Source organism: Trichosurus vulpecula, chromosome 6 (assembly GCF_011100635.1).
Source record: "Trichosurus vulpecula isolate mTriVul1 chromosome 6, mTriVul1.pri, whole genome shotgun sequence".
NCBI classification, from domain to species: domain Eukaryota; kingdom Metazoa; phylum Chordata; class Mammalia; order Diprotodontia; family Phalangeridae; genus Trichosurus; species Trichosurus vulpecula.
In genome coordinates, this window is record NC_050578.1 from 258,638,458 (window position 1) to 258,652,997 (window position 14,540).

At 43.5% G+C, this 14,540-nt stretch overlaps 1 protein-coding gene across 2 annotated transcripts in view; it reads left to right on the top strand.

Annotated features, from left to right (window-relative positions):
- Window positions 1-14,540, top strand: part of C6H11orf49 (chromosome 6 C11orf49 homolog) — a 182,132-nt gene that overhangs the window by 87,451 nt on the left and 80,141 nt on the right. For both annotated transcript variants that reach the window (XM_036764052.1, XM_036764053.1), the window contains exon 3: window positions 13,466-13,596. In XM_036764052.1, the coding sequence (XP_036619947.1) occupies window positions 13,466-13,596 (131 nt within the window). The remainder of the gene's footprint in view (window positions 1-13,465; window positions 13,597-14,540) is intronic.

Sequence of the window (14,540 nt, forward strand, 5' to 3'; positions counted from 1 at the left end):
TTGTACATATAGGTCTTTTTCCTGGTTATCGCTTTGGGATAAGACTTCATAGCGGTATCGCTGGGTCAAAGGGAATGCACAGTTTTATAGTTCTTTGGGCATAGTTCCAAATTGGTCTCCAGAATGGTTGGATTCATTCACACCTCTATCAATCATCAGTGTCCCAATTTTTCTACATCCCTTCCAACATCTGTCATTTTCCTTTTCTATCATATTAGCCAATCTGATAGGTGAGAGGTAGTACCTGACAATTGTTTTAATTTGCATTTCTCTAATCATAGAGGATGTTTGTTAGATGGAAATTCATCCTCTCGTTACTCTACTTTCTTACTTTGAGATAGTCACCAACTGGTAGAGTTACTCTTGAGGTGTTACCATAGCATCCCAGCACCTGAGCAAATGGCTTGGAAGATTCAGGGTTTGGAAAGAGAGCCTGAAACATTTCCTTAATCTGGTGAGGATCATAAATGTTGGAATTACCAACAGACCAGCATCCACTCATAGGGAGCATGGTGTTTCCAGAGAAGCCGCACCTGAGACCTGAGTCTCATGTACACCTTTTCATGTAGTGTCTACCTTGTTATCATCTTCTGTAGCTGGATACAAGCTTCTTTTTCTTCTAGTTAGCTTGACACTAGAATGTTCTCATATGCTGAACATTGGTATCCTCATGAGATTCCTTTACAGGGTTTGCTGTAGTAGGATAGCAAAGAGTAAGGTGGAGGAAACAAAAGTACATCCGCTGCTGTGCTCCCATTATAGAAGTTTCCTCCCACCCTGCCACAATTTCAGGGGCCTGTCAGGACATCTAGTGGTCTCTCCTCTTCTTTCCTTCATGGAGCAGAATTCGATCTCATTGATGTCATGTTCAAAACCCAGCAGAAGAACCTTAGCATGAAACAGCAACGCTTAAGGCATTGTTGGAGTGATCTAATGAGGACTTTTTGTTTTTGTTTCTGTGACCGTAGTTAGGAACCAGAGGCTGGGTATTTTATTGTAAGATCTCTGTTTACCTCCCTAGACAATGACTAGGACTAATCCTCTATGAGTTCTTTGCCAAAGATGTGATTTTGAAGCCCTCGATATCTTTTCGGAGTCGCTAAGAATCTCAGGGCCAGAAGGGAATTCAGAGGCCATCCAATGTAATTGCCTCTACAACACCCGTGGCAAGTGGCCATCCAGTCTTTTCTGGGAGATCTCTAGTAATGGGGACCCCACCACCTCCCAAAAAAGCCCACTCTACTGTGGGAGAGCCCTAATTTTCAGGAAGCTTTCCCTGATATCCGTGGCTCCCATCTCTGTCCTTTGGAACCCAGCAGAGCAAGTCTAAAGTGGCTTCCAAATGATATTTCTCTAATACCTACAGACGTTGTCACATCCTTCCTAAGTCTCTTCTTCTTTAAGCCAAGCTTCCGCGTTTCCTTCATCTAAAACTGGTGTGACATGATCTCGATCCTGCTGATTCCCCTCCTCTTAATGCTTTCTAGCCATGGTCCATTTGTGGTCTGACTGAGGCAGGTGATTTCAGGTGATTTTTCCTACCCAATGCATCCCCAAAATGATCACAAATCCTAGAATTTCAGTGTTAGAAGGGACCTCAGCAGTCACTCAGTAACCATTTATTAAGTACCTACCACGTGCCAGATCTTCTGCTGGTTTCTGGGGATACAAGAAGACTGTCCTTGCCTTAAAGACCCTGTGTTCTCCTGGGGTGATACATGTTCACAGTTGAGTAAATAAGCTACATACAAAACAAATATATGGTGATGTGTGTATGGGTGTGTGTGTATGTGTGTAGGGGTGCTTACTAATTGCTGATGGATATGGAAAGACATCCTGATGGAGGTCTGTCAGTCAATCAATAAATATCACTTAAGCATCTCCTCTGTATCAGGTACTGGACTAAGCTCTAGAGGTACCAAGAAAAGACAATGTCCTCAAAGAACTCACAGTCTAGTGGGGGAGACAACATGCAAACAACTGTGTAGAGAAGAAATATACACAGTATAAAGGGGAATAATCCGCAGAGGGAAGGCACTAGAAGTAAGAGGGATCAGGAGAGGCTTCTTGCAGAAGGTGAGATTTTCTATTGGGCTTGAAGGAAGCCAGGGCAGCTGGTAAATGGGGATGAGGAGGTGGAGTCTTTCAGACCTGAGGGATAGCCACTGAAAAGGACCCGAGTCAGAAATGGAGTGTTTTGTTTGAGGAATAACAAGGACCCAGTGTCACTGGATTGAAGAGTATATGGGGGAGGAGAGAGGCCAAAGAAGATGGGAAAGGTATGTGTGGACAGAGGAGACTTCGAAGGGCTTTGAAAACTAAAACCATTTTATATTTGATCTTGGAGGCAATAGGGAGCCACTGGAATTTATTCAGTGGAGAGGGATGTGTGTGTCATGGTTGGACCTGTGCTTAAGAAAGATGACTTTGACAGCAAAGTGAAGGAAGGCCTGAAGTGAGGAGACACTTGTGGCAGTAAGACCAAACAGCTATTGTAGTAATCCAGGCCTGAGATGAGCAGGGCCTGCAGTAGAGTGGTGGCAGCAGCATGAGGAGAGAAAGTGGCATATATGAGAAAAGTCTTTAAGATAAAATAGATGATATTTGGCAATAGATTGGAAATGGGGGGGGGTGAAAGAGAATAAGGACACATAGGTTGTGAACCTGGGTGACTGGGAAGATGGGACGCTCTATGGTAATAGGAAAGGTAGGAAGAAGGGAGGGTTTGGAGGGAAAGATAATGAATTCAGTTTTGCACGTGTTGAATTTAAGATGTCTACAGGACATCCACTTTGAGATGTCTAATAGGTGGTTGGAGATGTGAGAAGGCTGGCAGAAAGGTTAGGTTTTTGGACCATGACACCATTTATTGAATCCATGGGACCTAATGAGATTAGGGAGTGAAGTAGCATAGAGGAAGAGAGGAGAGCCCACCTCAGAGCCCTGGGGAACCACCTCCCCCTTCAGCAGGTAATGGGACCTGGATGAAGGTCCAGCAAAGCAGACTTGAGAAGGAGTGGTCAGATAGATGGAAGGGAATTAGCAGAGCTGAGCCTTGGCCAAAAGTAGGATTCCTGGAGGTGGAAGTTCAGAGGGAGGGCCTTCCAGGAACAGAATGTCATTGTGTGTATGTGTTGGGGGAGCAAAGGGCATTATTACAGCCCTCACTTCTAGGCTGTCTGTGTTGACAGTGGGAGCAAGATCCTGATTTTCTCCTCTGGCAGAGTAATACTCCATTGAGAGCAATAGCAGATTTTGAGATAGCAGAGAGTTCAGCCTGCATCTGAACAAGACTCCCTTCTCTGGAATAACCAGCCTTTGCTTGAATGCTTTCAATGCAAGGACACCCGCTACCTCCTCCGGTGCCCATTTCACTTATTTGAGAGCTCACAATGGTGAAGGCAATTTTTGGAACCTAATTGTAAAACACTTCATTTATCCCTACTAAGTGCCATCTTACTCAGTTCAGCCCAGGGTCTGGCCTGTCAAGGTCTTTTTGGATCCTGACTCTGCCTTCCAGTGTGTTAGCTATCCTTCCCAGCGTTGTGTCATCTACCAATCTGATGAAGCATGCTTCTAATGCCTTTATCTAAATGGATAAAAATAACTAGAAATGGATGTTGAGAAGGAATTGCATAAACCAACTAAGCTACAGGGCATCACCTTTCATCTCTGCAGACCAGCTGTAACTGACTCTGTGTGAATGTGTTGTTAAAATATATGCTAAAATCAGGTTTTCTCAGATCTCTTCTTGGATTTAGGGATTTATTTTTTTCCAGTTTTTCCTGTAATGGATACATTGTAAAGCTGTTTATTGTCATAGCAAATAAAGGACAATGTATGATGTAATTCAACCTAGGGCACAACAGAGGATTAGGATGAATTCCTGGAAATTCTGCATCTAGCTATAGAAGGTGGGACTAGTTGTAAACCTGGGCAGTTTAGCAAAGTGAAAGGATGAGTGAGCCTATGTTTGGGCTTTGGATTATGTCTCTTTGAGGTGTGGAAATATCCCCATTGACGCTTCATTTGGAACTTTGATCTCAGCTTTGTCCTGGGTACTTATTAACCCACTCACACCTAGAATATGAGGATGATTTGATTAAGTCAGGGTTATCATAGATCTTATCCCTTACCCCAAAGTTTCTAGTGTAGCAAGCTAGGGATAGGGACATGATAGAGCTTACCTGCTCCTCTCATGTCTTCCCAGAGCAAACTGAAATGGGGTTGGCCTTTTCCATCTTCCCTTTCAGAGCTGAAAGTGCCCGAAGCAACTAGAAACTTGAAGAGTCCTGAAGTGGACTTGAAGCTTGAAGAGTCCCCAGGAGAACTGAAGAAGGTTGTAGTTTTCCCAGACCACCCCTCATCCAGGGCAGAGCATTCATCTCCACCAATAAGAAGAGAATCCCATATCAATGGGCTTTGGCACAGGGGTTACACATGGTTATGGGCTCTTTTGTGTTATGGCAGTCTTCCTGTGGGTTGAATTAAAGGCTACACTGTATCAAAATACAGTTAGCCCTTCCACATTGTGGGGGTTAGAAGCCCAGTGCCCAGTGATCTGGAAAATCTGCATAAAAATTTTCGGCTCTCCCTTCATACCAGAGAAGAATCCTTAATGTTTTCTTTTATGGGATGTTACAATACTTTATTGTAAAATTTATGACATTAAAAGATGAAATATATTGATTTTATACAATACTACACATATATTTTATGCATTTCTGAGTTTCTAAACTTTCTCTGTGTCATCTGCTGACCTTCACATGTCATCTGTGGCTTCCACAAACTCCCACCTATATTCCCATTTAATTTCTGATGCCAACCCGCGATGTGTCACAACCGCAGTGGGGCAAATCACGATGTGGAAGGGATAATTGTGTGTAAGCTTGAGTGCTTTCATGGGGACTCCCACATCTTCGGAGACAGATAAATAAAAGGCTGACCTGCACCAAAATATACTGTTAGTTTGAGTGCTTTCATGGGACCTAGACAATAAGCTCTATTCTGATATTTCTAGGGAAGAACTTGGGTGGGAGCAAGAACAAGCCAAATCTGGAGCCCCCAGATAAAACACTGCTAAAGAGGGTTTTGTGGGATGTCTCCCAGATCAAACCTAGTCTGTTTAAGCTCAGAACTTTGCATTCTGGCATACCAATTACACAGCTTTTTGTAGAACTTAATTTACAGCAATAAATACTTTGGTTGGTCTGAAGTGACTTCATTTCAAATAAGTTACTTAATCTACTCCATCATTGTTTTGCAACACAGAGCTTTGCAACATGACCCATTGATTTGTTTAGGGTGCTAAATAAGAAATATAATGAAAAACCTCAAAAATCTCAGGTTTATTACACAAGGAATTAAATAACAGTTACCATATTGACTCCTTCAAGGAAATGTTGCTATCTGGAAAATGCCTTTAGAAATCAGAGGGGAGAGATCGAGTTTCTTCTCCCATCTTTGTTAGTTGAGAGATCTGGGGTATGATGGAGAACTGGAGGGAGCCTTAGAAATCTTCTAGTAAAACTGTCTTCTATCATAGATGAGGGAACTGAGGCCCAGAGAGGTTCAGACCCTCCCCCAAGGTCACAGAGGGTGTGCTCAGTAAAGCCGCACCCAAAGCCAAGTCCTGCAAGTCCAAATCCAGGGGCTGTGGACCGTGGAGCAAAGACCAGAGTTGGCACGCATCTCCCTCTCCAGTCATGAATTTGCTTCATCAGAGGACACAAATGGTGCAGTTTGTTTTGTTTTGTTTTTTTAACATTAGACAAGGGTACTTCATACCTAAGGTCTGAACATACAGGTTCCCATGCCATCAGATGTTTTCTCTGACACACTTCCCCTCCCCACTCTTTATTTTGTATCCGGTCAGTTTCCAGTGATGCTTTATCCCCTAGTTTGATATAATTTTCAAAGGCTAACTGCGGCCTGGGGCAGGAGAAGCGGTGTGGCACAGTGGAAAGGCACTGGCTCCAGAGTCAGCACTACTGGATGGAAAGCCTGCCTGAGCAAGTCACGTCACCTCGGTTTCCTCATCTGTCAAGGAAGGAGCAGAGGGGGGCTGCTGCAGGACCCCTGAGGTCCCTTCCTGTTCTACATCTGTGATCCTATGCCACTGGAACATACACTTCTGCGTGTTGAATTTGACTTGCATAGTACCGCCCATTTTTGTCCTCTGAGCCAACTCTGTTCAGGAGCCCTTGTGACAGAGCCCATTCTAAGACAGGAGAAGACGGCAGCCCTGCTGAACTTTGACTTAAACTACTGTGCTGCTGGGGCAGAAAGGATCAAGGAATATTCCAACTTCTCACCTCCACCAGTGAGCTAAGGGGAATGAATGAAGGCAGAGCCAGGATTGGAAAGGGTTCTAGGAAAGCGTGTCATCAGGGAGGATCCAGGTTTCAGTGATTGCTAGAAGATGGAAGGAGTGGGACAGGAAATGATTTAGGATAAAGGGAAGGTTGTTGCCTATGGAACAGGCATTCCAGAGGACACAGTGGAACAAGGGGGAGGTATTAAGCTGGAACTTTGGGGTGGGTTGAGGGCATTGAGAATGAGGAATCAGGATGTGGGAGGATAGGGGATAGGGTTTGGATGATGACCTACAGAGGTTCAAAGTCACTGGCTGTGTAGGGTACGACCAGGTGTGAGAATGTTCATCATTGAGTGGAAAATGCCACTTCCAGGTTCTCCACTTCCCTCCATCGTTCAATAACCTCTCCTCCTTTGAGGTCCCTGCTATCCAGTGCATCCCGGGCCATTGTCAGTCATCTTGACTTTTATCTTGCCACTGTATTTTGATGGCTGGAGGAAAGAGCGAGAGGCCAATGACTGTGCACAGCTCTGCCGCACTTAAATCCAATTCGGGTTAAGTCAAGACATCGCCCCATGATGTCATTGGTCCTCTTTGAGAGTGAAGGATAAACAGTAACAACAATCATATCTGTCACCCCGTCAAAATCCTGGAAGTTGTTGTCTACAGACCTTCCACAGTGAGTTCAGCGCATGGCCCACAGTTTTTCTCTTCTCCCCAACTCTTGCCTTCTTTCTTGGAGACTTCAGCATACAAATTGACTATCCCTGAAACACCCTAACCACTCAGTTCTTCAACGTACTCCTCCACTTTACCTCAGCCATATACAAAGATACCTTTGATCCTGTCATCACCCACCAATGTACCCCCTCCATGTCCAAGATTTATGGAAAAGAAAAGAATTCATGACCCAACAAGAGATAGAGAGCATTACAAAATGCAAAATGGATAATTTTGATTATGTTAAATTGAAATGTTTTTGTACAAAAAAAGCCAATGCAACAAAAATTAGGAGGGAAGCAGAAAATTGGGAGAAAATCTTTACAACTAGTATCTCTGATACAGGCCTCATTTCTAAAATATACAGGGAACTGAGCGAAATATATAGGAATACAAGTCATTCCCCAATTGAGAAATGGTCAAAGGATATGAACAGGCAGTTTCCAGAGGAAGAAATTAAAGCTACCTATAGGCATATGAAAAAATGCTCTGGATCACTACTGATTAGAGAAATGCAAATCAAAACAACTCTTAGATACCACATCTCTCCTGTCAGATTGGCTAAAATAACAAAACAGGAAAATGATAAATGCTGGAGAAGATGTGGGAAAATTGGAACATTGTTACATTGCTGGTGGAGTTGTGAACTGATCCAGCCATTTTGGAGAGCAATTTGGAACTATGCCCTAAGGGCTATAAAAATGTTCATACCCTTTGACCCAGCAATACCACTTCTAGGGTTGTATCCCAAAGAGATCACACAAGCAGGAAAAGGACCCATATGTACAAAAATATTTATAGCGGCTCTTTTTGTGGTAGCAAAGAATTGGAAATCAAAGGGATGCCCATCAATTGGGGAGTGACTGAACAAGCTGTGGTATATGAAGGTAATGGAATACTATTGTGCCATAAGAAATGGGGATGATACAGACTTCATAACAACCTGGAAAAACCTACACGACATAATGCTGAGTGAGCGGAGCAGAGCCAGGAGAACACTATACGCAACCACAGATATATGGATTCTGTGAGGACTAACCCTGACAGACTTTGCTCGTCTCAGCAACACAAGGTACAAAGACAACTCCAAAGGACTCACAATGGAGAATGCTATCTACATCCAGAGAAAGAACTATGAAGTATGAATGCAGATTGAGGCATACTTCATGCTAGCCTTCCCCCCCCCTTTTTTTTTTCTTTCTCTCTCTTTTGTTTTTGTTTTTGGGTTGGGTTTTTTTTTTTGGTCCTGTTTCTTCTTTCTCATGATTCATTTCATTGGTCATAATTCTTCTCCATAACTTGACTAGTGTGTAAATTAATTCAATGCGAAGTTATACGTGGAAGTTATATGGGATTCCATGCCATCTTGGGGAAGGAGGTGGGGAGGGAGGGAAGAAAATCTGGAACTCAAAATTATGTAGAACTGAGTGTTGTAAACTAAAAATAAAAAAAAATTAAAAAGAAAAGAATTCCTAAATCCCCCTTTCTGACCACATTCTACTGGCCTTCCATCTTTCCTTCTGCCTTTTCTTATCAAATTATATTTTTCATCTATACTATGGCCTCCAAACCCTTAACCTCTTAATCCTCTCCTAGGCCATCTTCCCTACACCCACTACTCTCTCCTCTTTCCCCTATCTTGACCTCTTGGTGAACCAGTTCAACTCTACATTGTTCTGTTCTCTTGAGTCCTGGGCCCTCTTATCATGCACATTTCCAAGCCTCAGCCTTGGATCACTCCCACCATCTTCTGCCTTCTCTCCTACATGTGTGCGGCTAAAAGTAGGTGGAGAAAGTCATGCAGCCATTCTAACAGGGTTCACTACAAATTCATGGTACATGACCTCAACTGGGCTCTCACTGCCTCTAGGCAGTTCTACCATACTTCCCTTATCCACTTACTCTCTCGCTGTCCACAGCAGCTCTTCCAAACCTTTTCATCCTTCCTTAAACTTTCCATGGCTCCCCTTCCCCCCACCTCAGCTGAGAACCTGGCCTTATATTTTACATAAAAAATTGAAGCCGTTTGCCATGAGCTCTTTCTTCTCCCCAATTCCTCATATCATATCACTTATATACCTCCTGCCACTATCTCCTCCTTTACCCTGTCTTCCTCCTTAGCAAGGTCTACCCTCCCACCTCCACAATTGATCCCATTCCATCCTGTCTCTTCCAGCAGATTGCTCCTTCAATCATCGTCACTCTATTACTTATCCTCAATCTCTTCCTCTCTTCTGGTTCCTTCCTCAATGCCTATAAACATACCTATGTCTCCCCCATCCTCCAAGAAACCCTCCCTTGATTACTTCTATCTCTGCTTACTATCACCCCATATCTCTTCTGCCCTTTGTGGCCAAATTCTTTGAAAAGACTAACAATGGGGCAGCTAGGTGGTGCAGTGGTTAGAGCACCAGAGCCAAGAGGACCTGAGTTCAAATTTGGCCTGTGTGACCCAGGACAAGTCACTTAACCCTGATTGCCTCAAAAAAAAAAAGACTATCTACAGTAGGTGCCTTTCTTCTCACTCATTTCCTGGCCTCTTAAGATCTGGCTTCCAACCTTATAATTTCTGCAAAGTTACTAGCGATTGGGTTTGTCCAGTCCAATGGCCTTTTCTTGGTCCTCATTGTCTTCAACCTTTCTGAAGCCTGTGACATTGCTGATCACCTTCTCGCCCTTGCTAGGTTTTCAGGATACCGTTGTCCCCAGGTTTTCCTCCTACCTATCAGACTACTCCTTCTCAGTATCCTTTGCGGGATCCTCTAACCACAGGTGTCTCATGTCCTGGACCCTCTTCCTTTCTTCTTCTGTGCTACTTCACTTGTTGATCCCAGGAGAGCATATGGATTTAATTACCATCCTTATGCTAATTATGCTCAGATCTCCTTCACCTGCCCCAGCCTCTTAGCTGATCTGCAATCTCACATTTCCAATTGTCTTTCTCAAACTGGATGTCCAGTAGACATTTTAAACCCAACATGTCCAAAACTAAAGTAATTCTCTTTCCTCCAAACCCCCACTCCCACCCCCACTGACTTCCCTCCCAGTCCCTTAGGTTCACAACCTAGCAGTCATACAGGAGCCCTCACTATCTCTCACCCCCCACATCCGAGCTGTTGCCAAGGCCTGCCAGTTTTACCTTTACAACATTGCTCAAATGTACCCCTTTCTCTCCTCTGACCCCACCACTGCTCTACAGTACAGGCCCTGGTCACCTCACACCTGGGCTATTTTAATAGCCTACTGGTAGGTCTGCCTGCCTCTATCTCTCTCCACTTCAATCCATCCTCCATTTAGCTGTCAGAGTCATTTTCCTAAAGCACAGGTCTAATCATGTCACTTCCCTACTCAATAACCTCTAATGGCTCCCTATCACCTCCGGAATCAAACACAAAATTCTGTTTGGTGTTCAAAGCCCTTTGTAATAGAACCCTTTGTCCCACCTTACTCCCTGACCCTAGCCTCCTTTCTGTTCCTCCACTTCTTCCCTCTGGGCATTTTCTTTTGCGGTTCTTCATGTCTAGAAATCTCTGCCTTCCCATCTCTGGCTTCCCTGGCTTCCTTCGAGTCCCAAATAAGATCCCATCTTCTAGAGGAAGCCTTTCTCAGTCCCTCCTAATTCCGCTGCCCTTTCTCTTTTAATTATTCCCTATTTTTCCCGTGCACTTTGTTTGTGTTCTGCCTCTTTTTATGTCCCTAGTGCTCAGAACAGTGCCTGGAACATAGTACATACTTAATAAATATTTATTTACTAACATGACAAAACAGAATTAGTGAGCTTTTATTTTAATTCCTTTTCAAAATTAACTTTAAAAGGCTGTCACCTTCAAAGCTGAACTTTTAAATTAATATATTAAGTAATGAATTAAAACATAAATCACAAAGAAACACAAGTTTTGGTGTCTCCAACTCTCTTGTGAACAGGGAGCCCCTCTGGAGATTTGTTGAATTTCTCCCATATGACATTAATCTGTAGTTCAGCATTCCGACTGTCAACCTACCCATAAAGGAAGGAAAAAAAGCCTGAAGAATTATGAGAACTTGTGGAGTTTGACTGTGGCTGCAAAACTTGAATTTGGAAAAATGTGCCCACCGGGGCCCATGAGGGTGACAGCAGCTTCCCACAGTGTCTGTCAGAGGCAGGACAGTAGAGTAGAGTGTCCTGGACGTGAGTGCTGGCTGAATCGTGGTGGCCAAATCGCTTACACGCCCCAAACTTCAGTTTCAGCATCTGTAAAATAGGCATCACCTGCCTCACCACAACTTGAGGAAAGAGCAGGTGATGGATGAGCTGTTTTAACGTGATCTGCTATTATTATTAACCAGTTATTTAGGGAGAAGAGTTTATTGAAAAGCTGGGCAGTGTGTGGCACATATGTACATAGAAAAGTTGAATAAATATTGCTCGATGGATGTAATACAAACTGTATGACTGTGTAAACGTGTAACTTAGTTGGGTGAAAAGTCTGTTTGGTACTCAATCACACCTACGATTCAACATCGCCTAGCCTTGAAAGAAAGTTGTAAGATTGCTATTGTCGACATCTCCAGTATTTTTAGTTCCAACAACTAGGGAGGAGCCCATATAAATTGTACAGAAGGGATGGGAAGCTTTTAGAAATGTAATTCTGAAGACATAAAGAGAAATAATTCCAATGAGCAAGAAACAAGAGTTGTTTAAAAGAGACCAGAGGGATGCATGGGAACTCACCAACCAACTTGATATCTAAGAGATGCTATAGACTATAGACTGCCCTCAATGGTGGGTAATGAAGGATGGATCCCAAAGAGGGTTTGGGCCTATGACACCAGGCTGCAGAATACTAAAGTCCATTCTCCTTTTCTTAAGACAGTAGTATTGATCCACACTGCATGGAGCTGCATCTTTGTTCCTATTGTTTTTTTCTTTAAATCCTTTTTCTGACTTACTTCTTGGCCTTCACCTATTGACCTTCCGTTTGCTTCACGTTGTCATCGAATTATAGTTCTCTGCCAGTTTTCCATGGGAGAAGAATAGCTTGCAGCTGCTTTTGAACACAGTATAGTTAGCTGTGATTGTGTTTGTGGAGCTCACATAGCATTCACAAGATCGTTCCAAATCTGAGCCTCGACGCTGACACAATCCTGGCCCAGTTCCTATCCTCCGCATGAAGGACAGTCTTTGTCTTCTCTTTTAAACAGAAGAATGGACATCTTTCATGTGGTTCAGTCTGAAGGGAACAAGAGATGTCCAGCAGAGTCTCTCCTAGTTCTTCAGGTCAGGTTGGAACTGCCATTTGGAATTCATGCCCCAGACTGGTGGCAGCTGTGGTATAGTTGGACAGGAAGTGGATCTGAAGGTAGAGGACCCAGCTTTGATTGCTCCTCACTCTTTGTGTGGCTGCTGCTCCAAAGTTACTGCCTTTCTCTGGGCCTCAGTTTCCTGGTCAGAAAAAGAAGGGTTCTGGACTAAGCTCCTTCCAGCTCTAAATCCCTGACCCAAGGAGCATTCCCCATTGCTCCATTGGTAACTATCTTCAGCCTAAAGATAAACATGTCCTCTACCTGGACTTTGCCAATGAGCTTAAGAATTTTCTGGAGCCTGGATCTTGTTCTTGATCATATTCATTCCTGGGTTATTATTGCCTGCTTTCTAGTGGAATTTCCATTTTGAGATAGCTCCAGTGCTTCCCAGCCTTTTCCCCCACTTTGGCAAGACAACCCAAAGACTACAGCATATTTTCCTCCCTTCCTGGGGCCCAACTTAAGTAATGACTCACTTGAGCCCTTGGGCTTTGCCTCATCCTCTCATTTTAGGGGCCACTTTTTACCCCTTCCTTTACCATAGATCCTCATTTCTCTCCACCAATCTCCTCATGGAATCATTTGTCTGTCCTTTAGACAGATGGGAGGTATTCTTCCCGGGCTTGTTGTCAGGGTATATGACAGATCCCCTATTGCTCCACACTCCAAACTGAAAAGGCCAGATCTATAGATGTCACCTGTAAGTAACTGTGTTTTTCTTGTGGCAGCTGGTATACATTGGGGAAGAACCCAGAGAATATATTTAAGGAAATGTAAATCCTGATGAGGTAGAGAGAGAGGTATTCTCCAAAAATAGACAACTGCCAGTATCATCCAGTTAAGGATGGGTCATTTTCTCTCTCTATAAAACTCTCTAGTGACTGGTTAGAACTTCCTGAGGTGGAGGTGGGGGGCTAAGACAAGAGGGATTCCAGAGTTTGTTAGAGGGAGGTGCTTATGCACATAGATTTCGCTCTGGTGAGCCAGGGGATAGACCCAAGTGGGGCTGCATCTTAGAAATGTGAGGCAAATGGGCCACTTCCCTCATTTCTTGGCAACTCTTCTGAGTGGCCTCTGTTTTCCATTCTATTTCCCGCCTTCTGGAAGAACCATCAAACAGTGACCTCTTGATTTTTATCTTTGCAGCTTTAACAGCGTGTGTCAGGGGACGCATATTCTCTTCCGAGAGTTTAGCTTCATCCAGGCCACCCCCCATAACAGGGCATCCTTCTTACGGGCTTTCTGGAGATGCTTCCGAACTGTGGGCAAGAATGGAGGTAAGTCTTCTCAAACTTGTTCATAGAAATCTGAAGCCGAAAAGCACTTTTGTGTAGCTATGAATAGCACAGCACATATTATTATTCGTTGGCTATTTCCCATCTCTTTTGAGATGTGGTGATAAAGGGTGTCAATAAAATTCTTTCCCAGACCAAGCCACTAAATAGCCTTATGGGTTAATTCACTAACTGCTGAATTTCATGATTCCCTTCAGTGGAATAGGATTGATATCTACCTTATAGAGGTGGTATGAAGAGAATAAAGTCAGGATTTGCAAACCACCTTAAGTTCTGGGATAAAAGATGTATAAATGCACTTTAAAGCAGGGAAAACAGGAGTACCTGCACACGTATGACCATGCTTTTGAGCTGACCTCAAGAACAAACTCTGAAGTAAACAAATATCGGGAAAGGTCCTTCATTGGAAATTCATTTAGAGGGAGCTTGTGAAACCATCTTCTCTAGTGGCTCCTTGTCAGAAATAGAGCCAGATATTTCAGCACAAGACCCTAGAATAGGTGAACGTACTATAAGACATGTTGGCTTTGGACATAAGTCTTTTCTTATGCACCTGTTGGCCATGGTCAATTCATTCTTCCCAAGTCATTCATTCACATGTATTTATGGAGCATCTGCTGCGTGAGTCACAAAAGTCCTCCAGCTTTAAATAAAACAAAAAGACCCCAGCCCCCCAACTTTGTAGAAATAGGATCATAGATTTAGAGCTGGAAAGGGAACCAGACTTTGGCTCAGCCCCCACATTTTGTAAGCTGGGATGTAGAGAAGGCCTCAGGCTCCAAATCTAGGCCTGGCCCCATTACACCACACTGTCTCTCCTATTACCTCTTTACACAATATGCGGCTTTCAAAATGAAAACTTTCCTATGTATGATCTCATTTAGTTCCTTGGACTACTCTGGGAAGCAAGGCAGTATTACCCATTT